This window comes from Hylobates moloch, unplaced genomic scaffold (assembly GCF_009828535.3).
Source record: "Hylobates moloch isolate HMO894 unplaced genomic scaffold, HMol_V3 SCAFFOLD_20, whole genome shotgun sequence".
Classification (NCBI taxonomy): Eukaryota; Metazoa; Chordata; class Mammalia; order Primates; family Hylobatidae; genus Hylobates; species Hylobates moloch.
In genome coordinates, this window is record NW_026652295.1 from 26402510 (window position 1) to 26428344 (window position 25835).

Below are 25835 nucleotides of genomic sequence, written 5' to 3' on the forward strand. Positions count from 1 at the left end.
CAAATTCAGACCTGTTTGGATTCAAAATCCTGGCTCAAGAAAAATGTATGTTCACACAAAAACCTGTAGGTGAACATTTACAGCAGCATCATTCATAATTACTAAAATCTGGAAATGATACAAATGTCCTTCAAAAGGTGAGATTTTTTTTAAAACCTGATAGATCTATATACAATATTATTTAGCAATAATAATATTATTCAGCAAAAAAGAAGAAAGTGACACAATAATGTGGCCACCTTAAAGGCTGCATACTGAGGGAGAGCAGCCAGTGTGAAAATGTACATACTGTATTATTCCACTTATATGACACTCTGGAAAACACAAAACTATAGAGATGGAGAACCATCAGTGGCTGCCAGGGTTAAGGGTGGGGAAAGAGTGTAAATACAAAGGGGTAGCACAAGGAAGTTTTCTGGAATGAATGAAACAGCTCTGTATCCTGTGGTGGTAGTTACCCGAATCTAAACATGTTCTAGAACAGTATGCCTCCCCCATGCCAATTTTATGTATGATAATTTTAAAATTAACTAAACCAGGCTGTTTCCATTGTACTATGATAGATAAAAGGCTGGCGTGGGGAAAGGGGTACGTACATTTGAAGTGACCCAGAGAGGGGTTTTGGTCGTCTTCATACAGCCCCTACTACACAGCGTGAAATTTCGCTTTCTTCCCACTTTCTCACACGAAAACTCGTGTGTGTGTGTGTGTGTGTGTGTTCCTCAGCCTTCAGGTGAGGAAAGGGAAAGCTCTTTCTCAAATCAGTTCCCCGAACACACTCGCTCTTGAGCTGGTCTCTTATCTCTCTTCAGGCAAAGTCGTATCCCCCACCTTACCTGCTCCAGCCGCTGTGACATCACGCAGGTTCCATTCCCTGCACTACCGCTGGTTATGTTTCCTTAGTGACCCTGGGCCTCTTCCAGGAGAGTCCCTGGTCCCAGCCAGCGGGAGCGGCTTCTCCAGTTTGTGGCTCTCGGGGAGTTCGCCTCGTCCCTCCCTCTCAGATTTCTGACCTCTAGAGGCCGGGCTGAGCCCGGAATTTTATGACCGGCGCCCGCTGGCCGTCGTCACCCTCTAATTTCTCGCAAAACTCCCGGGGATCCTTCTTAATGTCAGTAGCCACAGTCGCCGCCGCTCCTGCGCCTAGAAGCCTTCCACGACCCTCAACCTCACACGGCCCCGAGCTGGCTCGGGTTCCCGCAGGATACACTGCACGCCCAGTGGCCTGGAGGGCGCGTCCCGGGCTCCCCTACGCCTTTTGGAATCAGCGACAGACGCAGGTATAAAAGAGAGCCTCCACTCCCACCTCTCCAGGGCTCTCCACTCGCTCCTTCTGGCCGCTTTCTCCTGAAAGAGCAAGGCACCCCTAGAAGCTTCAGGCTCCTCCACAGGCGAGTGCCTACCCACCTATCAGGCAAGACGTGCAACTGACACTCAGCCCGCGGAGGAGCGCGCTGACAAAGGGTTTACCTGTCGGAAGAGAAATGCGCTTGCATGGCTCTGGCTGTAGGCCGGCTGGCTCTTGTCCGCAGACTACATTTCCCAGGGTTGCCTGCGGCTAGAGAGATTTAGGGTTTGGGGCGTGGCTAGCACAGGCTTGAGATCCTAATTGGGAGGTGTAGGCACGGCGGCTGGAGAGTCTGATCTATGTGACACTTCCACTGTGACTAGGGTATAACGTGAATAATTTGTATGCAGTAAAGTTCCTCTGCATTATATCATTGACAGATCTCTAGTAAGCAAAGGACAAAAACAGGTTCTCATTATCTCTTTTATAACACACAAACATTAAACCACTAATTAAAAATCACAGGGTCCCAGAAAAATCAGACACCTTTATTCTACAATAAAAATAGCGAATTAAGCACACACTGTATGTCAGGCTCTCTTCTAAGTACTTTACATGTTTTATCGCATTTGAGAAGGCAAAAATCAGCCCTGCTATTAACCAGACTCAGTGACACTGACAGGCTGCTGCAAAGTTAACATCAAGCAATATTTCTACCAAAATCATACTGTAGCAGCTGTAAAGTGTCATAATTGTTAAAGGTGGAGGCAGTCCAGGTTCTCGGCGTCTTGAACAAAGAATTGAACAAATCGCGCAAAGCAAGGAAGGGACAAAGGGATTTATTGAAAGTGAAAGTACACTCCACAGTGTGGGAGGGGGCCAAGCATAGGAAATCAAAGACACCATTACAGAATTTTGGGGCGTTTAAATACCCCCTAGAGGATTCAATTGGTTACTTCGGGTTCGCCCTATGTAAATGGAGAGGATGAAGTAAAGTTACAAAGTCATTTATGGTGTAAGCCCTATGGAGAAGATATTTCCTGCTATACCTGAAGTGTGAACCAGCTGTATGTTCCCTGCCTCCAGGCCCTATTTCCTGCCTCAATAATCACTCTCTTTAAATGTTTATGGTTTCCTTACCAATGACATGCCCACCTTTGTCTTGCTACTCTCACTAAAAGAAAGATAATCTTGTTTGCTGAAATCATAAGATTGTCAAGAATTTTGCTATTTGAAATTAATGAATTATTATTAACACATTACAGATGAGTAAATAGTCACAGAGAGGTTAAGTAACTCACCCAAGGTCATTCACTTGATTTGGCTACAGGAGCATATTCTTAATTGCTGTAGAAACAGGCCCAAGATGTTATTAAAGTTTCACAACTAGCAAATGGCAAAACTAGGATTAGAATCCCTTTCTATTCCCAGTTCAGTCTTTTTCCTTATACTACCTCACTGTGGCATTTTTTGGATTGGGGTGTATGTGTGTATGTGCTCTCTAGCTCCTCTGCCTGATCTTGTATACATCTCTGTATTACAAATGACAACATCTCTGGGATCCAGTCTCTTCATACTTAAAATAGAAACGAAATCAGTTTCCATCCATTGATAAGGTATAACCTTATCAAGACCAGCCTGGCCAACATGGTGAAACCCCATCTCTACTAAAAATACAAAAAAATTAGCTCGGTGTAATGGCGAGCACTTGAAGCTACTCGGGCGGCTGAGGCAGGAGAATCGCTTGAACCCAGGAGGTGGAGGCTGCAGTGAGCCATGACCGTGCCACTGCACTCCAGCCTGAGTGACAGAGCAAAACTCTGTCTCAAAAAAAGTTTTAGGCTGGGCATGGTGGCTCACACCTGTAGTCCCATCAGTTTAAGAGGCCAAGACAGGCAGATCACCTGAGGTCAGAAGTTTGAGACCAGCCTGGCCAACATAGTGAAACCTTGTCTACTAAAAATACAAAAATTAGCTGGGCTGTGGTGGCATGTGCCTGTAATCCCAGCTACTCGGGAGGCTGAGGCAGGAGAATTGCTTGAACCTGGAAGGCGGAGGTTGCAGCGAGTCGAGATCAGGGCCGCTGCACTCCAGCCTGGGCGATGGAGCAAGACTCCAACTCAAAAAAAAAAAAAAAAAGGCCGGGTGCAGTGGCTCACGCCTGTAATCCCAGCACTTTGGGAGGCCAAGGCAAGCGGATCACCTGAGATCAGGAGTTCGAGAGGAACCTGGCCAACATGGTGAAACCCCGTCTCTACTAAAAATACCAAAAATTAGCCGGGCGTAGTGATGGGCGCCAGTAATCCCACCTACTCAGGAGGCTGATTTATCACTATAGGAGGCTGAGACAGGAGAATCGCTTGAACCCAGGAGGCGGAGGTTGCAGTGAGCTGAGACCGCACCATTGCACTCCAGCCTGGGCAACAAGAGGGAAACTCCGTCTCAAAAAATAAATAAATAAGTACAGAAGTTTTTTAAAAGTGGCCGATTTACAGCAGTTCTTTTACTCAGCACAGCATTTCCAGATATCAAGAAAATACAAGAAAATACGAAAAAGGCAAAAAATAAAACAAAAGAAAAACAAATACACACAGACAGTTTGAAGAGGAAGAACAAGCATCAGAACCAGACTCACATATGGTAGGGATGTTAGAATTCTCATACCAGAAATTTGAAACAATGATGATTAAGATGATTAAGATGCTAAAGTCTCTGAAGGGTAAACACCATACAAGAATAGATAGGTAATGTAAGCACAGAGATATAAATTATAAGAACCAGAAAGAAATGCTAGAGATCAAAAGCACTGTAACAGAAATGAAAATGATTTTGATGGCCTTATTGGTAGACTAGACATAGCAGAAAAAAAGAATCTCTGATCTTGATGTTTATCCCAACAGAAAGCATCAAAATTGAAAAGCAGGCTGAGCACGGTGGCTCACACTCGTAATCCCAGCACTTTGGGAGGCCAAGGTGGGCAGACCACTTGGGGTCAGGAGGTCAAGACCAGCCTGGCCAACGTGGTAAAACCCCATCTCTACCAAAAATACAAAAATTAGCTGGGCATGGTGGTGCATGCCTGTAGTCCCAGCTACTCAGGAGGCTGAGGCAGGAGAATCGCTTGAACACAGGAAGCAGAGGTTGCAGTGAGCCGAGATTGTGCCACTGTATTCCTGCCTGGGCAACAGAGCCAGACCCTGTCTCAAAAAAAAACCAAAACACAAAATTGAAAAGCAAAGACAACAAATTCTGAAAAAAGAGAATATTTAAGGACTGGGACAACTACAAAAAGGTATAACATATGTATAAAAGGAATACCAAAAAAAGAAGAAAGACACGGAGAGAGAGATACAAAGACAGGGGGTGGGGAAGGAAGGAATAAGGAAAGAGTAAAAATATTTGAAACAGTAATGACTGAGAATTCTCCCAAATTAATGTCAGATATCAAACCACAGATTAAAGTGGCTTAGAGAACACTGAGCAAAATAAATGCCCAAAAAACTACACCTAGTTGCTTGGTCAGTTAGAGTCACTATAACAAATTCCCATAGACAAAGTGCCTTATTAACAAAAGAAATTTATTTCTTACACCTCTGGGTTCTGAAAGTCTGAGATCAGGGTGACAACATATTTGGATTTGGGTGAGGGCCCTCTTCTGGGTTGCAGACTGCCAAACTCTTGTATCTTCACATGGTGGAGAGCAGAGAAAGGAAATAAGCTCTCTCATGACTCTTATAAGGGCACTAATACTATTAATGAGGGCCCCACCCACATGGCCTCATCTAATCCTAGTTACTTCCTAAAGGCCCCATCTCCTAATAATATCACATTGAGGGGTAGGGTTTCAACTTATAAATTTGGGGAGACACAAATATTTAGTCCAGAACACCTAGGGATAACATTTTTAAGCTACAGAAAATCAAAATTAAAGAAAAATCCTAGAAGAAGTCATAGAGGGGAAAAAACAGCTTATATATAGAGGAGTAAAGATAAGATTTACATCTGACTTCTCAGAAACCATGCAAAGAAGAAGAGAGTGGAGTGAGATATTTAAATGTTTAGAGATTAAAAACTGCCTATTAGAATTCTATACTCTGGAAAAATCCTTCAAAAAGTTGAGGAAAAATAAAGACCTTCTCAGAGAAACAAAAGTTTAAGGAATTTGTTGCCAGTAGACTTGTCTTGCATGAAATGTTATTATAACTTCTTTAGGGAGAAGAACAATAACAGAAGTTAGAACTTGGAAATATACGTACATAAAGAACATGGGCTGGGTGTGGTGGCTCAAGCCTGTAATCCCAGCACTTTGGGAGGCTGAGGTGGGCAGATCACTTGAGGCCAGGAGTTCAAGACCAGCCTGGCCAACATGGTGAAACCCTGTCTCTACTAAAAATACAAAAATTAGCCTGGTTTGGTGGTGCATGCCTGTAATCCCAGCTACTCAGGAGGCAACTTGGAATGGAAGTTGCAGTGAGCACAGTCCACCATGAACTAACCTGGGTGACAGACACAAACTCTACTCAAAAAAAAAAAAAAAAAAAAAAAAGAGAGAATGAATAAGTAAAGGTAAAATAAAAGCATTTTTCTTATTGTTAGTTGATGTACTACAGCCAATTTTTAATTGACCTAAATTTTAAAAAAAAAACAATATATTTCTTAAGGATATATATTTAAATGATATACACACACTCTTATGTATTCTTATGTGTGTCAAATGGGTGACACAATGAACCAGGAAAGAAAAGAATTTAGAATTATTTTTTTTTTGGCCAGGTTCCCAGCACTTTGGGAGGCTGAGGCAGGCAGACCACTTGAGGTCAGGAGTTCAAGACCAGCCTGGCGAACATGGCGAAACCCCGTCTCTACTAAAAGTACAAAAATTAGCCAGGCGTGTTGGCGGGTGCCTGTAATCCCAGCTACTTAGGAGGCTGAGGTAGGAGAAACCTGAACACGGGAGGTGGAGGTTGCAGTGAGCCAAGATCGCACCACTGCACTCCAGCCTGGGCAACAAGAGCGAGACTCCATCTCAAAAAAAAAAAAAAAGAATTTTTTTTTTTATTATAAGGTACTTGCCATACTACCCACGAAGCTTTATAGTGTTATTTGAGAGTGGACTCAGATTAGTTGTAAATATATATTGCAAACTCTAGATTAACCACTTAGAAAAAAGAAGTATAACTAATATGCTAATAAAAAAGAAAAATAAAATCATATAAAGGGTTCAATTAAAACAAAAAAAGTCAGAAAAAAGTGGTAGACAAAAATAAGAACAAGAACAAAGGCAACAAATAGAAAACAGTTAACAAGCATAGTAGATATTAATCCAACTATATCAATAATACTTTCAACATCAGTGGTCTACATGCACCATTTTAAGGCAGAGATTGTGAAGAAATAATATATGTTGTCTACAAAAAACTCACTTTAAATATAAAGACACACATAGATTAAAAGTAAATCAATAAAGTTATACTATACTAACACTAATCAAAAGAAAGCAGAAGTAGCTATATTAATTTCAGACAGAGCAGACTTCAAAGCAAGGATAGCTATCAGGGATAAAAAGGGGAATTATGTAATGAGAAAGCAGTTAATTCTCTAAGAAGACATAATCCTTAATATGTATGCACCTAAAAACAGACTTTCAAAATACATGAGGCAAAAACTGATAGAACTTCAAGAAGCAAGAGATGCATCTACTATCACAGAAATCTCAAAAATTCTTTATCAGAAATGGGCAGATCCGGGAAGCAGAAAATCAGTAAGGATATAGTTGAAATCAACAACATCATCAGTCAACTGGATATAATGGCCATCTATAGACTTCATCCAAGAACAGCAGAATACTCTTTCTTCTCAAACTCACACAGAACATTAATCAATATAGACCATGTTCTGGGCTGTAAAACATACCTTAACAAATTTAAAAGAATAGAAATCATACAATGACTTATCTCAGATGACAACAGAGTTAACTAGAAATCAATAACAGAAAGATCATTGGAAAATCTCCCAAATACTTGGAGATTAAGCAATACACTTCTAAATAATACATGGGTCAAAGAAGAAATGCCAAGAGCAATGAAAAGATACTTCGAACTACATGAAAATGAAAACACAACTTATCAAAATTTATAGAATGCTGTGAAAGCAGTGCTTGGGGGAATTTATGGCAATGAATATATACATATTAGAAATAGCATAAAAATACCTAGGAACAAATTTAACCACGGAGGTGAAAGACCTGTACACTGAATACTGCAAGATATTGCTTAAAGAAATTAAAGAAGACCTAAATAATTGGAAAGACATCCCATGCTCATAGGTTGGAAGACTAACTATTGATAAGATGATAATATGATTTGATATACAGATTCAATGTATTCCTTATAAAAATTTCAACCTTTGTTTGCAGAAATAGAAAATCCCATCCTAAAATTCATATGGAAAATCAAATTACCCTGAATAACCAATGAAAACCTTGAAGAAAAGAATAAAGTTTAAAGACACATACTTCATAATTTCAAAACTTTACACAAGCCTACAGTAACCTAAAGAGTGTGGTGCTGGAATAAGAATAGGTATATAGACCAATAAATAGAAAAGAGAGCCCAGAAATAAACCTCACATATACAGTTGATTGATTGATTTTCCACAAGTGCCAAGACCATTCAATGGGAAATCAACAGTATTTTCAACAAACGGTGCTGGGAAAACTGATTATCCAAATGCAAAATAATAAAGTTGTAGTATTTACACCATCTACAAAAATTAACCCAAAATGGATCAAGGACCTAAATTTAAGAAGTAAAACTATAAAACTCTCAGCAGAAAATATAAAAATCTTTATTAGACAATGTAATTTTCAAGTATTGCACAGGTGATAAAAATAAATAAATTAAGCTTCATCAAAATTAAAAAGTTTTATGCATCAAAGGACACTATCAAAAGAGACAAAAACTTCACAGAATGGGAAAAAATATTTGCAAATCATATGTCTGAAGAAGAATATCTGGAATATATAAAAACTCATGCAACACGACAAAACCTAATTCAAAAATAGGCAAAGGATTTCAACAGATATTTCTCCAAAGAAGACATACAAATAAGCACATGACAAAATGCTCAGCATCACTAGCCATTAGGGAAATGCAAATTAAAGCCACAATGAGAGAAAGCTTATACCCATTAGGATGGCTATAGTACAACAACTACAACAAAACATAAGTGTTAGCAAAGATGTGGAGAAACTAGAACTCTCCTGCATTGCTGATGGGAATGTAAAACGATGCAGCCAGTATGGAAAACGGTTTGGTGGTTCCTCAAAAAAGCTGATCGCAGAGTTACCATATGATCTAGCAATTCATTGCCTAGGTGTATACCCAAAGAATTGAAAACAGTGACTCAGATACTTGTACACCAATGTTCATAGCAGCATTATTCACAATGGCCAAAAGGCGGGAACCACCCAAGTGTTCAACAAGAGATGAATGGATAAACAAAATATTATGTATGTATATTTATACACTGTTTATGTATAAACACACACATATACACAATGGAATATTATTTAGCCATTAAAAGGCATGAAGGATACATACTGCAGTATGAATGAACCTTGAAAACTTTATGCTAATTAAAAATAATCCAGACATAAATAGACAAATATTGTATTATTTTACTTATATGGCATATCTAGAACAGGCAAATTCATAGAAACATAATGTAAAATAAAGGTTACCAGGGACTGTGGGGAGCAGGGAATAGACACTGCTCAATGCGCATCTTTAGGGATGACGAAAATGTTCTAGAATTAGATAGTGATCGTGCTGTTGTGAATACACTAAAAACTTTACTGTATGACTTTAAAATTGTAACTTTAATGTTTTGCATAGTTTACCACAGTTTGAAAGTGTTTTTAATTTTTAAAAATAGGAAATGATAAAATTAGATTTTATCTAATTCTTTCCAGCTTTATAATTTGGATCCTGCTTCTTCCAGCTTTGTAATTTGGATCCTGCTCCTTTGTACTTCATGGCTCATGCTTTATATTTACTTGATGTTTCTATGGTACTTGTGCACAGCTGTCATATATCAGACCTGCAGTTTTGCACATGCTTTTAACTCTTCTAATTCCTCAACTATTTGTAAGGTTGCCCTCCTGTATGTTTTCCATTAATATTCCATTAGTCAAACCACTCCAATGTCCCTCGTTCCATAAGTTTCCCCTGCTCTGAACTCCCAGGGCACATTGTGCAACTTCATTACCTTATATTAAAATTATCTGGAATTTAAAAAAATCTACTAGATTAGGGTAGTGTCCTGATTTTATTCATCTTTTTCTTTTGGTGAAATTTGAGACATGTCTTGCATTTAACAGTATTTAAGCATCTAGATTGTGCAACGGAGTCAGTTTCTCCAGACAGGCTGGAGAGACCACCTGCATCAGAATCATCTGGGATGCCCCTTGAAAATGCAATGTTCCAGGCCAATGAGTCAATCTCGGAGTGTAAATCTTGTGAAGCTGTGTTTTAACAAGCTCACTTGGTGATTTATTTGTGTACGCTATTTAAAACTCTATGAACCACCGGTCTAGGCTATACTTCGCAGTGTATTAAGGTGGTCTTCGATATCTCGCAGACCCCCTTCCTCTTGCCTCTAGCACCAATCTCTCAGCCTCTCACATACCAGGGGAGGGGCTTTGCAAAAACCTCCAGGAAAGTGTATCCCAGCACAGCCCGGCTGTCGCTGGCTCTCGGGCGCAAGCGCAGAGCTGCGACCGCTGCTGATAAGCTGCCCACTCTCAGTGTGGTCTCTGTTTTGCAACTGGTCGTCCGCGTCGGGAGACTTAGGTCTAGGCGACTGCTCAGACAATGACTGGCCCCGCACACCGAGCAGAGCATGATCAGAAGCAGTCTGAGTGGAAGAGTGCCTGTGATCCTAGGAAACCTGATGGGCGTTGGAGCAGCGGTTCGACGCGTGGGTTTCTCTTTAATCCTTCCGACTTCCCCAAGCCCCGCGCACTCAGGTTCCGCTCCAAGTGCGGGACCCGCCCGAGGTGTGTCGGGGGTACTCGCCCGGAGGCGGCCGGTGAGTGGGGCTTATAGGGCCCCGGGACCAAGGTGGGTGCTCTTGGAGGTTCTGGAAAGCGGAAACACGGTTTCTTCGAAGGAAACGGGCGAAAGGGTCGCGGGTGGTTTGGCTGCAGGTCGGGTCAGGAGGCACCTCCACGGTTGGGACGCCGCGTGGCGTGGGGTCAAGAAGCCCCCAGCGCTCGTCTCACTGGCGGGACAGCCTAGTCCCTCTGCGGCAGTGACAGCCAGTGGTTTTCCCTGGGTGTATCCCTGGGAGATGAAAAACAGCAGGGTTGCTCCCTACTTCCCCTCTAGCTGGACGAGGGAGGGCTTCGGTACTGGGGTGTTTCCCAGGTGCTTACTGAGTGCAGGCACTGCTCCAAGAGTTTTTACCTGCGTCAACTCGTTTAATCCTCGCATCAACCCTATGAAGTAATGTACTATTATTATCCCCATGTTACAGATAAGGAAATTGAGGCACACAGCGATGAAGTACTTGCTCGGCCGGGCGCAGTGGCTCACGCCTGTAATCCCAGCACTTTGGGAGGCCAAGGCGGGCGGATCACCTGAGGTCAGGAGTTCGAGACCAGCCTGGCCAATATGGTGAAACCCATTCTCTACTAAAAATACAAAAATTAGGTGGGAGTGGTGGCGCGCGCCTGTAATCCCTGCTACTCGGGAGGCTGAGGCAAGGGAATCGCTTGTACCCGGGAGGCAGAGGTTGGAGCGAGCCGAGACCACGCCATTGCACTCCAGCCTAGGCAACAAGAGTGAAACTCCGCCCCCCCCCCAAAAAAAAAGAGAAGTACTTGCTTAAGTTACAGAGGCTAGTGAGTGCCAGTCCTTAGTTTGTGTTTCTGATGATGAAGTTTGGTACTTGAATAAAGTAGTTGTTAAATTATCTGTTGTAGGTGTATTGACAGTTACTGTGGATCTTTGTGTTTGAGTTTGTGCTTTATGTGTGAGTTTGTGCTTTGAGCCAATCTCTGTGAACATTGTTACCTGAAGATCACCTTTGGTAGGACAAGATTTTCTCTATTCTGTGGTTAAACTGAGGCTGTCTAGGCACTTCTGCTGATTGCTTTGTGGATTGGCAAAGGCTCCAGGAAGCAGTCAACCTAGTGCCACAAAACAAAGCACCCAGAGAAGCCCTATTCCAGACCCGTCAAAACCTTCTTCCTTCTGAAGGGGGTAGAAAATAAAGGAGAATTATCCCTGGATCAGGAATTGATTATAGGAGAGATGGGCAATGTCAAAAGAATTTTAGATAATTAGGGTAACAGTGGTGGCCAGCGCTGTTAGTGCTAGAAAGTTAGAATCACTTAAAGGAATAGCAAACCACCAGGTTGGCTAGGGCTGCAGCATGTTGTGACCACTTAAGAGAATAATGATTTTGTGGGGATACAGTATCCAGAGAGCAGTAAGGTGACTCAAATAATGAAAGTATGAGGAAGAAAGGAGAAAACGAGAGTCAACTTTCCACATCATGGTGGAGGAATCCCTTGGATGGACTCTGGATAAAGGTATAGCCCTAACCTCCTGGCCTCTCTGAAATATGTTTGGGGGCTATCCCTGAAACTTTTGTCACATCCACTAGACTTCCCTTTCCCATCTTATATACATCCTCCAAAGCCAGGAAAAAGAATACATCTCTCCATGCTCTAGAGCAGCAGCTGCTGAAGGGAGCCTCATAAATCCTCTGACAGCATCTTTCCTTAAACATACACCATCACAGTTTTCAAATTCATTGATGTGAGATGAGCACAGCAATAGCATCATCTCCCTTATACTATATATGATATTCTTTATTGTAAATGTTTTGCATAGTTTAACTTGCAGTATTCATGAAAGCTTTGTGAGAAAAGACAAGCACATGCTAGTAATGGTGTTTTATAATGTGGGACGAGATTTTTCAGAAAAGTGACTTGACCAAGGAAGTGCAGCTGTAAGCACTGTCATCTGTCTTCTATTTTGACCCTCAGGAAGAAGTAAGGGGACTAGTGCCATAGTGTCTTTGAACTCATACCCCATATGAAGAGAACGTCAAAGAGGCTGGATCACCTAAAGGGTTTAGAGAAAGTTTAGAATTGGCTCTGATCTGTCTTTTATCATAAAAGATGAACTTGAAACCCAGACATAAGTGTCCATTGTCTTTTTCTTTATATCTGAGAGGAGATGGGATTACTTTGGGGCATTCATTGTACTTTTTTTTTTTTTTTTTTTTTTTTGAGACAGAGGTTCGCTCTTGTTGCTCAGGCTGGAGTGCAATGGTACTATCTTGGCTCACTGCAGCCTCCGCCTCTTGGGTTCAAGCGATTCTCCTGCCTCAGCCTCCTGAAGTAGCTGGGATTACAGGTGCCCACCACCATGCCCAGCTAATTTTTTTGTATTTTTAGTTGAGATGGGGTTTCCCCATGTTGGCCAGGCTGGTCTTGAACTCCTGACCTCAGGTGATCCACCCGCCTCGGCCTCCCAATCATTTTACCTCTTAATCCTTAGGGTTGCATTCAACAGGCTAGATGTGGACATTACTAGACAGAGGTTCTGGATGCTTTAGACTATGATCTTTGCCCATTTCTGCCTTTCATTAAAAATAAAACCAAGAGGAGGCAGAAGATGGAAAGACAACTGTCTACCTCTCCATAAGATCCATATTCCACATGAGTTAAGTATTCTTCCCCCTTTTCTGAAAGTGTGTTTCATCTTGCCAACCAGAGACACATTTATCTCTCTTTTAAAGGAACTTCCCTTCTTAGATGAGTCTGCCAAATTTTGCCAAGGGGACTATTCTTTATTTGCCTGTTGACTGTCCTTAATGTCTTCAACACTCCCTCACTCTAATTCATCACTAGATGATTAATGAACACAGGCTTTTTTTTTTTTTTGGCTTATTTCTTGCATGGTTTCATCTGAAACATGGACCTTGAGATCTTACATGTCTCTGAGGATTTGAAAAAGAGTAGATTCATTCTAGTTCTCTCCCCTTAGTCTAGGCAGATGGCTATGTGCCTCAAAGTTTGGGATCTAAAGTTAAACTACTAGGTATCAGATAGCTTTGGACCAATCAAGCCCAGCATCTTCATTTTGCAGGTGAGGAGACACAAAACCAGATTGTTTATTTTTCCCTGGTTTCTATATAGCTACCAATGGAGCTATAACCAGAATCCAGATTACCTAGTCAGTGCCTATAGCTCTGGGCCTCTATCTGATGTTTCCCTGAATTGTGCTGGGATGCCACTTGCACTTCAGTGGAGGCCAGAGACTTTATTTATTTTATTTTTTTTGAGATGATGGAGTCTTTCTCTGTCACCCAGGCCGGAGTGCAGTGGTACAATCTTGGCTCACTGCAACCTCTACCTCCTGGGTTCAAGCAATTCTCCTGCCTCAGCCTCCTGAGTATCTGGCACTACAGGTGTGTGCCACCACGACTGGCTAATTTTTGTATTTGTAGTAGAGACGAGATTTCACCATGTTGGGCTGGTCTCGAACTCCTGACCTCAGGTGATCTGCCCACCTCAACCTCCCAAAGTGCTGGGATTACAGGCATGAGCCACCACGACCGGCCAAAGCCAGAGACTTTACTCCATAGGTTACATAGATAGGGCTGTTACTGTGGCTGAGATTTACTGCAGCCTTTCAGGGACTGGCTCTGGGAGGCACTCACTCTCTATACCCCTACAGCACTCTGAAGTCAAGATCATGCTGATAACCTTCTGACATCAGTGGACTTTAGTTTCTTGGCCATTTACAGGCCCCTAAACAGAAAGTGTGATTCAGGCATTGTTTCCCTGTCTGTTGAGAAGCAACACATACTGTATAGTATAATGAGTTTGAATCTAGAATTTATTACTTGGCCTTGTGCCAAATTACTTCTCTGTACTTCACACTATTTATTTGTATTGCAAGAATAATAATAATTCCCCTCAGAGTTATTTTGAACAATAAATGAGTCAATATTCATACAATTCTTAGAATAGGCAGGCCCAAAGAAAGGCTATTTCTAGAGACTGTACTTCCAAGCTAGATTCCTTTCACAAGTTCTTTTTTCATTTTTTCTAGGTAGAAAGTTTCCCTAGTGGAGTTGGCATGTGTCTATCATATGTGTCACATACACAAACACATCTAATGCACAATACAGTTGTATATATAATAAGCTTATTTGAAATGAAAAAACAACTACACTTTGAGACTCTTGCACTATATAGTATGATATGGCTTAAATATGTGTCTCCACCAAATCTCAAGTTGTATTGTAATCCCAAATGTTGGAGATGGGACCTGACATGAGGTGATTGGATCTTACAGGTCGATACCTCAGGGCTTGGTGCTGTCCTTGTGATAATGCATAAGTTCTCATGAGATCTGGTTGTGTAAAAGTGTGTGGTACCTCTCCACCTCTCTCTTCTCCTGCTTTTGCCATGTGATGTGCCTGATCCCCCTTTGCCTTCCACCATGAGTAAAAGCTCCCTGAGGCCTCCCCAGAAGCTGAGCAGATGCCAGCACCATGGTTGTACAGCCTGAAGAACTGTGAGCCAGTTAAACCTATTTTCTTTATAAATTACCCAGCCTCAAGTATTTCTTTATAGCAATGCAAGAATGGCCTAATACAGCAAATTGATACTGAGGAGCTGGCTTGGCTATAAAGATACTTAAAAATGTGAAAGGAACTTTGGAACTGGGTAAAAGGCAGAGGGTGGAAGAGTTTGGAGGGCTCAGAAGATGGGAAGATGACGGAAAGTTTAGAATTTCTTAGAGGCTGGTTAAATATTTCTGACAAAAATGCTGATAGTGATACGGGCAGTGAAGTCCAGGCTGACAAAGTCTCAGATGGCAATGAGGAACTTATTGGGAACTAGAGCAAAGGTCATGTGTGTTATGCCTTAGCAAAGAACTTGGTTGCCTTGCGCCCCTCCCCTAGGGATCTGTGGAAGTTTGCACTTCAGAGTGTTGATTTGGGGTATCTGGCAGAAGAAATTTTGAAGCAGCAAAGGAAGATGTAGCCTGGCTCTTTCTAACAGTCTATCTGTCCTCAGATATAGGAGCAAAGAAATGACTTAAAGTTGGAAGTTATATTTAAAGGGGAAGCAGAGCATAAAAGTTTGGAAAATTTGCAGAGGAAAAAAAAAGCTTTTTCAGGAGAGAAATTCAAGCAGGCCATGGAGCAACCACTTGCTAGAGAGGTTTGCATAACTGAAAAGGAGCCAAGTGCCAATAGTCAAGAAAATAGGAAAAAGGCCTCAAAGGCATTTCAGAGATCTAACAGGTGATGCCTCCCATCATAGGCTTAGAGGCCCAGGAGGATTTAAGGATTTCAGGGCCAGATCCTGGGTCCCACTGCCCTGCACCACTCCAGGAGGCTGCTCCTAAATCCTGGTTGCTTAGGCTCCAGCCATGGTTCCAATGGGCCCAGGTATAGCTCAGGTTGCTGCTCTGGAGGGTAGAAGCTGTAAGCCTTGGTGGCTTCCATGTGGTGTTAAGCCTGTGGATATGCACAGTGCAAGAGTGAAGGAGGCTTGGCAGCCTCTGCCTAGATTTAAGAGGATGTATGAGAAGGCCTGGGTGTCCAGGCAGAAGCCTGCTATAAGGGGCAGAGCCCCTTTAGAGAACCTCTACTAGGGCAGTCCAGAGGGGAAATGTGGAGTTGGAGGCCCCACACAGGGTCCCCACTGGGGCACTGCCTAGTGGAGCTGTGGGAAGAGGGCCACCATCCAGACCCCAAAATGGTAGATCCACCAGCAGCTTAGACCCTGTGCTTGGAAAAGCCATGGGCACTCAACAACCTGGGAGAGCAGCGTGGGGCTGAACTCTGCAAAGCCACAGAAGTGGAACTGCCCAAGGCCTTGGGAACCCACCCTTTGCACCATTGTGCCCTAGATGTGGGACATATAGGAGATTATTTTGGAGCTTTAAGATTTAATGACTGCCTTGCTGCATTTCAAGCTTGAATGGAGCCTATAGTCCCTTTCTTTTGGCTGATTTCTCCCTTTTACAATGGGAGTGTTTACCCAATGCCTGCATCTCCATTGTATCTTGGAAGTAAATAAATTGTGATTTACAAGTTCACAGGTGGAATAAATTCATCTCCAGATGAGACTTTGGACTTGGACTTGGGACTTTTGAGTTAATGCCAGAATGACTTAAGACTTTAGGGGACTGTTGAGCAGTCCCCTAAAAATACTGATTGTATTTTGCAATGTGAGGACTTGAGACTTGGGGGCCAGAAGCAGAAATGATATGGTTTGAATATGTGTCCCCATCAAATCTCATGTTGAATTGTAATCACCCATGTTGGAGGTGAAGCCTCATGGGAGGTGATTGGAGCATAGAGGTAGATCCCTCATGGCTTGGTGCTGTCCTTGCAATAATGAGTGAGTTCTCATGAGATCCGGTGTGTAAAAGTGTGTGGCATCTCCCTCCCTGCCTTGCTCCTGCTTTCATTATGTGATATCCCTGCTCCCCTTTCACCTTCCGTTGTGAGTAAAAGCTCCCTGAAGGCTTACCAGAAGCTGAGAAGATGCCAACACCATGCTTTTACAGCCTGCAGAACCATGAGTGAATTAAACCTCTTTCCTTTAATTCTTTAAATTACCCAGCCTCGGGTATTTCTTTATAGTAATGCAAGAACAGCCTAATACATAGTATATACACATTAGTTGATTATAGATAATCTCATGTCAAATTGGCACAGTTTCATTAAAATATTAATAAGCATGAGAGTGAACTTCAAATTGGCAATATCCAAGAACTCTGTCATAGTTCTTTCTCGTCAGGATATTCTGCCTACTTTTAGATATCCTATATTTCAGGGTTCTTCTAGTGAGACAATTTGCAAAAATCTTCAAATTTTGGATCTCCCTGGTTTCATAATGCCTCCAAAAACTAAATATTTCCTAACAATCTTTCTTCTCCAGAATGGGATATAGTATTTAATAATGTAATAATATTCCACTAAGTACAACATTCCCATTAGTTCTCGTATTACCTTATGGCAGTATGGGTGTTCTCAAATCTTCAGAGACTTCTGTTGGGGACAAGAACTTTTGCTTTAGTAGCTTTCGAGGCTTTGTAATTTACCTACTGGGAGATGCAGTATTCATCTGTCATGTAACTCAATATTTTAGTTCCACTGCACTAGAGAAGTATTTCTCTACCCTTCAGACCTACCATTCCCTTTACTATTCTGAAATAAAATTCATAGATAATACTACTACCTACCTATGAAATAATTTCAAAAGTATCAATAAGTTACCTTAACTATAATATGAAGGAGAAGGAAAGGAAAGTGATTTATAATCGAATAATATGCATTTCTGCATGTAAATGACTGGATGAAATAGATGCTTACACCTATTAGAATCACTGAATAGAACTACAAATGCAGCCTGATTTATGAATTATATTTGTGAATCTAATACCATAAGTGGTTTTATTTCCCTGAAATGGTGAAAAATTCCTAGTAACATTGAAACAAAAAATGTATATTTTGGCTGGACATAGTGGCTCATGCCTGTAATCCCAGCACTTTAGAAGGCTGAGGTGGGCAGATCACTTGAGCCCAAGAGTTTGATGCCAGCCTGGGCAACATGGTGAAACCCCATCTCTACAAAAAAAATTAAAAGTTAGCCATACAAAAAAAATTAAAAGTTAGCCATACATGGTGGTGTGTGCCTGTAGTCCCAGCTACTTAGGAGGCTGAAGTCAGAGGATCACCTGGGCCTGGAGAGGTCAAGGCTGCAGTGAACTGTAATTGTACCACTGCACTCCAGCCTGGGTGACAGAGTGAGACCCTGTCTCAAAAAAAGAAAGAAAAAAAATGTATATTTCCTTGATTTTCCAATACATATTAAAGCTATGCAAAATACTTTGTATGTATGCATAAAGTGTTACTAGGTTTTAGTTTCAGGTAATTATTAACAACTTTTTTGAAAGATAGGATAAATGACAGTTCTTTGTTCTGCAGGAATGTCTATCATCCCTGGCTCCCATTAAATTCTAATAGTACTATCCAATCATTGTGACAACCCAAAACACCCTCACAAATTCCCCAGAGTCTCCCTAGGATGCCATCTTGAGGATCACTGTAATAAAAGAGAGAGGTAATAGTGAACTGACAATAAAATAATGTGTTAGGCCATTCTTGCATTGCTATGGAAATGAAATACCTGAGATTGGGTAAATTATAGAGAAAAGAGATTTAATTGGCTCACAGTTCTGCAGGCTGTGCAAGCATTGCTCCAGCATCTGCTTCTGGTGAGGGCCTCAGGAAGTTTCCAATTATGGTGGAAGGTAAAGGGGGAGCAAGCATGTCACATGGTAAGAGCAGGGGCAAGAGACAGCAAGAGAGGGGAGGTCTCAAACTTTTAAGCAACTAAATCTCATATGAGCTAACTGAGCAAGAACTCACTTATCACCAAGGGGATGCTGCTAAACCAATCAGGAGGAATCTGCTCCCATGATCCAACCATCTCCCACCAGGCCCCACTTCCAACATTGGGAATCACATTTTTTTCTTTTTTTCAGGGGAGGTTGGGGAGGAATCACATTTCAGCATGAGATTTGGAGGGAACAAACATCTAAACCATATCAAATAACAATGGAGGAGCTTAAGGATCTGAGCTACAAGAATGGAAGCCAGCCCAAGTAGCAGTAAGGCAAATTCCTATTAATGAATGTTGGCATCATAAAGTATGCAATTGGATCTTTTTTTGTGTGAGACAGAGTCTCACTCTGTCGTCCAGGCTGGAGTGCAGCAGTGTGATCTCGGCTCACTGTAATCTCTGCCTCCCAGGTTCAAGCAATTCTCCAATCTCAGCCTCCTGAGTAGCTGGGATTACAGGCATGCACCACCATGCCCAACTAATTTTTGTATTTTTAGTAGAGACGGGGTTTCACCATGTTGGCCAGGCTGGTCTCGAACTCCTGACCTCAAGTGATCCACCCGCCTCGGCCTCCCAGAGTGTTGGGATTACAGGCATGAGCCACTGCACCCTGTTTTCAGTTGAAAGGCATGTTCTTGGCAAAGCTGAACACAGACAGCATCATCATGTTACTTGAGGTTCTCCATGCATGGCTTCTTGGCACATATCCTCCAAGGCTAACCTCCACATCTGAGAGGTCCCAGTCTATGAGAAAGGAAAGATTTTTATGAAGCCAGATTAACTCCCTAATCTCATGGATCTCAAATTATGCTGTGAGCAGAAATATTTGGGGAACTGTTATACAGTTCATTGCCTCCTTTAATACACAAGGACTCCAAGTGAATTAACAAGAGGAGGGGTTAAACAAGCTTTAATGAGGAAATTTAGAGTCTAGGGATGGGCAAGAAGAAAAGGCACAGGTTCCCAGATCTTCCTATTTTCCTGACAAAGGCTGCTGGAGCCAGGATACTCTGCTGGACACTGATAGGTTGGTGTTCCAGGAGAGGTCCTTGCTGCCCTGTTGCTCTCCCTTCTTATAATACAAGTAGAAAACAACATTGTCAGTGTGGAGATAAACACACTACTTGGTGCCAGGCAATATGAATGTGAGATGTTTGCTTTTTAAACAAGAGTCAGCCAGGCGCGGTGGCTCATGCCTGTAATCCCAGCACTTTGGGAGGCCAAGGCGGGCGGATCATGAGGTCAGGAGATCGAGACCATCCTGGCTAACACAGTGAAACCCCGTCGCTACTAAAAATACAAAAAATTAGCCAGGCATGGTGGTGGGCGCCTGTAGTCCCAGCTACTCGGGAGGCTGAGGCAGGAGAATGGTGTAAACCCAGAAGGTGGAGCTTGCAGTGAGCCGAGATCCCACCACTGCACTCAAGCCTGGGCAACAGAGCGAGACTCCATCTCAAAAAAACAAAACAAACAAAAAAAAACAAGAGTCATCTGGGAAAGCTAGCTGTCTAGTATCTGGGAAGCTTGAGATCTTTGGTAAGTTTCAGCCCTTCTGTAAAGAGAAGGGGCCTCCTGTCCTATGGGAAGCTGAGTTTCTATTTTATACCCGCCTGCTGTGAGAAGAATGTTAGGGGGCAGAAGATAGTCCAAGTTAGCACTTTGTTCAAGCAACCTAGACTGTATTTCTAAGGCTGTTTCTGGACATTCAACTTGTCAAATCACATGAACGTATTAAAATACAAATGCCTTGGCCCCATCAGACTTGCTAGGTCTAAAGCAAGGTTCAGATATCTGGAGTAACAAGTGTCATAAGTAATTCTGATGTGTATGTGTTTATGTATGTAACCTGTGTGTGTGTATGTAACCCGTCTTTTGGCATCTAATTTTAGTCCCTTTCAGAGACTCATTTTCTCCAGCCTCCTGCCATAGACCCTGTGAAAGCTCACGCTACCTTTTCTATAGATAAAAACACTGCGATTGAGCTCTGAAGAGCTCTGTGTCTTCAGCACCAGCAGCCTTGTGTTAAATCATTTCTAATCTGCAGAAACCCCAGCATGTGAATTGAACTTGATCACCCAGTTGAAAGAAGAATAACAGTAGATGTTGGATCTTCAGGAAGCTGAAGAGGGCAGTGCCCAGAAATACCTGTCTAGGTGAGTAGTGTCATAGGAAGACAACCAATTTGATGTTGAGAAGATGAGATCTAGTCCAAGCCCTTGCAATTTGTTGGGTCATGTAGGCAAGTGACTCAATCTGTTTTCTATCTGTCAGATTAGTGGGTTGGCCTAGATGATGTCTAAATTCTGCTAAATCTCTGATAGTCTAGGACTGTAGACTTCTTTAGAAGAATACCTAAAGTATAATAATTGGAAGAAGGGTTGAGAGGCAAATGGGGATAGCAGTGTGGTAATTATTATTTCTGAAATTTTTATTCTCTTTCAATCCCAGGAAAATGGTTGCATTCAAGCTTGATCAAGTCATCTTTCTTTTTTCCACTTCTTTTTTCTACACTTGAGAGTTTTGATTCTTCTCATCCTTCTCCTCGCTCTCACTTTCCATGATTAATCAACTACCATAATAGGTCATTTTACCTTTTAATCCCCAACTCTCTGTCATCAGCTGGTACACCTGCTCATTTCCATTTGTTTGGGTTAGCATATTACCCAATAACTCTTTCCATATTTCTTGATGTCTCTGTGTTCACCATGCCCACTGCAAAACTTCTGCCTCTCATCTTTTCTGGCTTTGTTCTCCTCCACTATCCTTTTTTGTTTTCTCCTCATATAAAGTTGCTAGTATGCATGAATTCAAATTAATTGTCTTTCTCTGCTGGTTTATTTTCTTTGCTCTCCACAGTAGACATAGATGACATTCACACTTTAAATGTCTTTCAGATAGGGGGATTTGAACTGAACCAAAGCATCAACACCAATCAGACTGTTTCCGAAGAACTAGAGTTTTCAGGGTCAGCAATGGAAAGCCTCAGAGGGAATACTGCTCAGGGTCCTACAAACAAAGAAGCCTATAAAAATGAAGGCCAATTATCAAGGCAGACAAAATGTCCTGCACAGAAGAAATCCTCTTTTGAGAACACAGTGGTCAGAAAAGTGTCAGTGACACTCAAAGAAATTTTCATAGGGGAGGAAGGCCCTGAATTCAATGAATTTAGTCTAAGCCCAAACCTTGATGCACAACAGAAAATTCCAAAGGGAGATGGATCCCCAATATCTAGGAAAAACTCCAAAGATAATTCAGACTTAATTAAACACCAAAGACTTTTCTCACAAAGAAAACCTTGTAAATGCAATGAATGTGAAAAAGCCTTTAGTTACCAATCAGACCTTCTTGTACACAGTAGACTTCATGGTGGACAAAAGCCTTTTGAATGCAACAAATGTGGGAAATCTTTCAGCCGAAGTACACACCTTGTTGAACATCAAAGAACTCACACTGGAGAGAAACCTTATGAATGCAATGAATGTGGAAAAGCTTTTAGCCGGAGCACGCATCTTAGTCTACATCAGAGGATCCATACTGGAGAAAAACCATATGAATGTAGTGAATGTGGAAAAGCCTTTAGCCGAAGCACTAACCTTAGTCAGCATCAGCGAACTCATACTCAAGAAAGGCCTTACAAATGTAATGAATGTGGGAAAGCCTTCGGTGACCGTTCAACCATAATTCAGCATCAACGGATACACACTGGAGAGAATCCCTATGAATGCAGTAAATGTGGAAAAGCTTTCAATTGGATCTCATCGCTTATTGAACATCAGAGAACACACACTGGGGAGAGCCCCTATGAGTGCAGTGAATGTGGAAAAGTGTTCAGTCGAAGCTCATCTCTTACAGAGCATCAGAGAATCCACACTGGAGAAAAGCCCCACAAGTGTAGAGTGTGTGGAAAGGGCTTCAGTCGAAGCTCATCCCTTATTATTCATCAGAGAACTCATACCGGAGAGAAGCCGTACAAATGTAATGACTGTGGAAAAGCCTTCAGTCAGAGTTCAACTCTGATCAGACATCAGCACCTTCATACTAAAGAGTAATATCTGAGCTTTTATTAATGTTAGCACAAGAACACACATACCTAACCTCCCACCACTGAAATATATATATTTCAAGTATATATATACTTGTTCTAATTTTCTTTTATTAGATACCTATACCTGTTTTAAGCTTTCATTCGTTCTCTCCATCTATCTATCCTTCTTTCCTCTCCCCTCCCTTCTTCCCTCCTTCCTACTTTTTCTCCCTCCCCCATTCTTTCTTTCTCTTTTCTCAAATAAGTTCACAATAAAACAAAGGGATGACTCAAAAAACTCAACATATGAAATCTAATATTCTGAAGGGCTCCAACTTTAGAGTATAAAGCTACCTGACACCTTGTAGTTTCTCTGCTAATTTATTCCATCAAGCATGGGTCCCCGAACCACCAGGTTATCCTCTGTTTTCTAACCACATCAGCCCCTTCACATGAAGAGAAAATCCTGTGTGTGTGTCTTCATACTTGCTGGCTTTAGTACCAGAAGAGAGGGATCTGGCTTCAGAGCAGGACTGAAAACTTCTCACCAGTCTGGGGATAATAGTGTTGAGGCAAATTCATTCTCTTCACTTGCAAAAACAGATTTTTCTCATCTTCCTCCTCCTCTTACCTTTTTTGCGGTAGCATTTTTCCTCAAAGTATAACTCATTTTTTTACTAATGCCTAACTAATCCTAGTGTTATTTTATCACATTTTTACCAAGAATGTTCTAAAAATCTTGGAGACATTCCTCCATGATCTTGGGGAAAAACGTTGCCAAATGCTGTGCTGTGCTGTTTTTTTTGTTTGTTTTTAATTTTCTTTCATTTACAGACTTCATGAAACTTACATTCTGTGGCTTTGACCCTCACCAATCTTGGAAGATTGATCTCTCAAGGACAAACCCAGTGCCTATTTCTCAGACCTTTTTCTACTTGACATTTGCAGAATTGGCACTTTTTGCCACTGTTATGCCTTAAAGCTTGAGCTTCTTTCAGGATCCATGATTCTGTGCTGATCTACACTTTTCCTACCTCCCAGCATTTCTTTGATTGTCAATGATCAGCTCTGTGATTTGGGGCAAGGGTTAGGCCAGAATAATCTCATTTTATCAAGTTATAAAACTTGAGATAGTGCAACTAGATTATATACTTCTCGAAGACAGAAATCTTGGTTTGTTTGTTGTTTTATTTTTGAGAGAAGGTCTTGCTCTGTTGCCCAGGCTGGAGTGCAATGGCACAATCATAGCTCACTGTAGCCTTGAACTCCTGGGCTCCTGCCACAGCCTCCTGAGTAGCTAGGGCTCCAAGTGTGTACCACCACACCCACAGTTTTAAAGTTTTCTTGTGGAGACAGGATCTCACTATATTGGCAAGGCTGGCCTCCATCTCCTGAACTCAAACAATTCTCCCACCTCGGCTTCCGAAAACACTGACATTACAGGTATGAGCCACCACACCTGCCAGAAATCTTGTTTTTGATTGATATAAAACATCATAAAGTGCTGAGTAGACACTAAATGCCCTGGAGTTATTGCTCACTGATTCCTCTTTATCTGTGATCAATCAACTTGACTTTATTTGATATAGATTAATAATTGATTTCTTCCTCTCTTTCTACTGCTGCTTCCAAGTTCTTGGTACCTCATGCCTAGATTACTAAATTGATCACTGTTGACTCACTACCATTATCTAGCTCTTTACTAAACTACTACTTAGTTAAAAAAAAATAGTCTACAGTTTCCCAGTGATCTCTGCCCCAAATGTAAACTTCTTTAACCTAAAGGTCTTTCATAGTTTGATCTACTTATTTACTTCCTTTCTCTTCTCAAAGATAATACATGCAGGCAGGCCTGTTTTTTGTCCCTACTGTACCCTCTTCTCACACTTTGCTTCTTTTCAAACTATTCCTTGGCACTTTTACGTGTCCTACTTTCTTCGTTGTATTCCAGAAACCTTATCCACCCTTTTTTAAAGGCCACGCTCATATCCTGACTCTGACACTTTCAGTCCGCTGCCTTCTTAGAAATCCTTTGTAGTGATGGTTTGCATTATTCTCCTGTATTAGACACCTTCTTTACTGTTTTCTGGTTCTTTCACAAGTACTTTTTTACATAAGCTGTTTTGAAGTTGTAAATCATCCTAAATCTTTTATAAGCCTCATATAATACATAGTACAATGCCAGCCTGGACGCTAGTTTTAATCTAAATGCATAGGGTTTAATTTAGCAGCATAATCTTTTTAGTCTTTTGACTGATGAGGTAACCTCATAGGTATTTTGGCCCGTTTTGTTTTTCCTTGAATTACATATATAACTGACTATTTAGACTGACTCCTTTAGATCTCCTGGGATGCTGACCTCTTGGCTTTCCAATTCATGAGACTATTATAAAGAATAAGTGAGTTCATTCATGTAAAGTAGTAAAACAGTGCCTGACATAAAGTAAATGCTCAATAAATTCTAATTGTTATGATTCTACTAATTCACATCTGCCTATAGCTTTTTATTTTATTCCCTGCAGAGCCTTTAACTTCATTACTGGAAATGGAAAACTAGGATCACAATCAAATAAGCTAGAAGGTATTTCTTTTATCATAATAGGCAATAGCTATTTTATTGTAACTCCATTGTGTGTAAAAAAATGACTCAAGATGGTGAACAAGATACAGTAAAATAGAAAACAACACATACAAATGAGCACTAGGAGATCAGGACAAGTTATGATAACCTACACGGGTAGTCAGTTAGGGATACAAACTGAGCATTCTGGCAACCAAAATGAGAAGGTCATTTGCTTACATTGTTTTAGAAGGAAAAAAATATGTCCATTCTTCAAGGAAAACAAAAGCTTTTCTAATACTTAGAATTAAGATGAATTACTCCATTGGTCTTCATGTAATTATACAATGTCTTTGATATAAAAAAAATTATATTTCATAACACCTAGTATACAGCAGTTTCTCTGGTGAATAAATATTTAGTTCATAGTAGAAAGTCCAGAAAGGCAGATGTGAAGATTGTTCTTAGGATAGAGTGAGGTTCGCAGAAGCAGGGGGTAGAGTATATTAAG

At 41.4% G+C, this 25835-nt stretch overlaps 1 protein-coding gene across 3 annotated transcripts; it reads left to right on the forward strand.

The window, feature by feature from the left end:
* Positions 1-943: 943 nt before the first annotated feature.
* Positions 944-25286, forward strand: ZNF391 (zinc finger protein 391). Of its 3 annotated transcripts, none has more exons than XM_032140613.2 (3): positions 944-1280; positions 20785-20893; positions 21635-25286. In XM_032140613.2, exon 3 carries the CDS (start codon positions 21713-21715, stop codon positions 22787-22789), a length of 1077 nt encoding a protein of 358 aa, XP_031996504.1. In that variant the 5' UTR covers positions 944-1280; positions 20785-20893; positions 21635-21712; the 3' UTR covers positions 22790-25286. The 3 variants fall into 3 exon arrangements, with proteins under 3 accessions (XP_031996504.1, XP_058288306.1, XP_058288307.1); XM_058432323.1 differs by lacking the exon at positions 944-1280 and adding an exon at positions 10094-10410; XM_058432324.1 differs by lacking the exon at positions 944-1280 and adding an exon at positions 10094-10378.
* The last annotated feature ends 549 nt before the right edge of the window (positions 25287-25835 follow it).

Coding starts and splice junctions, on each gene's coding strand:
- ZNF391 (XM_032140613.2), top strand. CDS start 21,713: ATGGAAAGCCTCAGAGGGAATACTGCTCAGGGTCCTACAAACAAAGAA.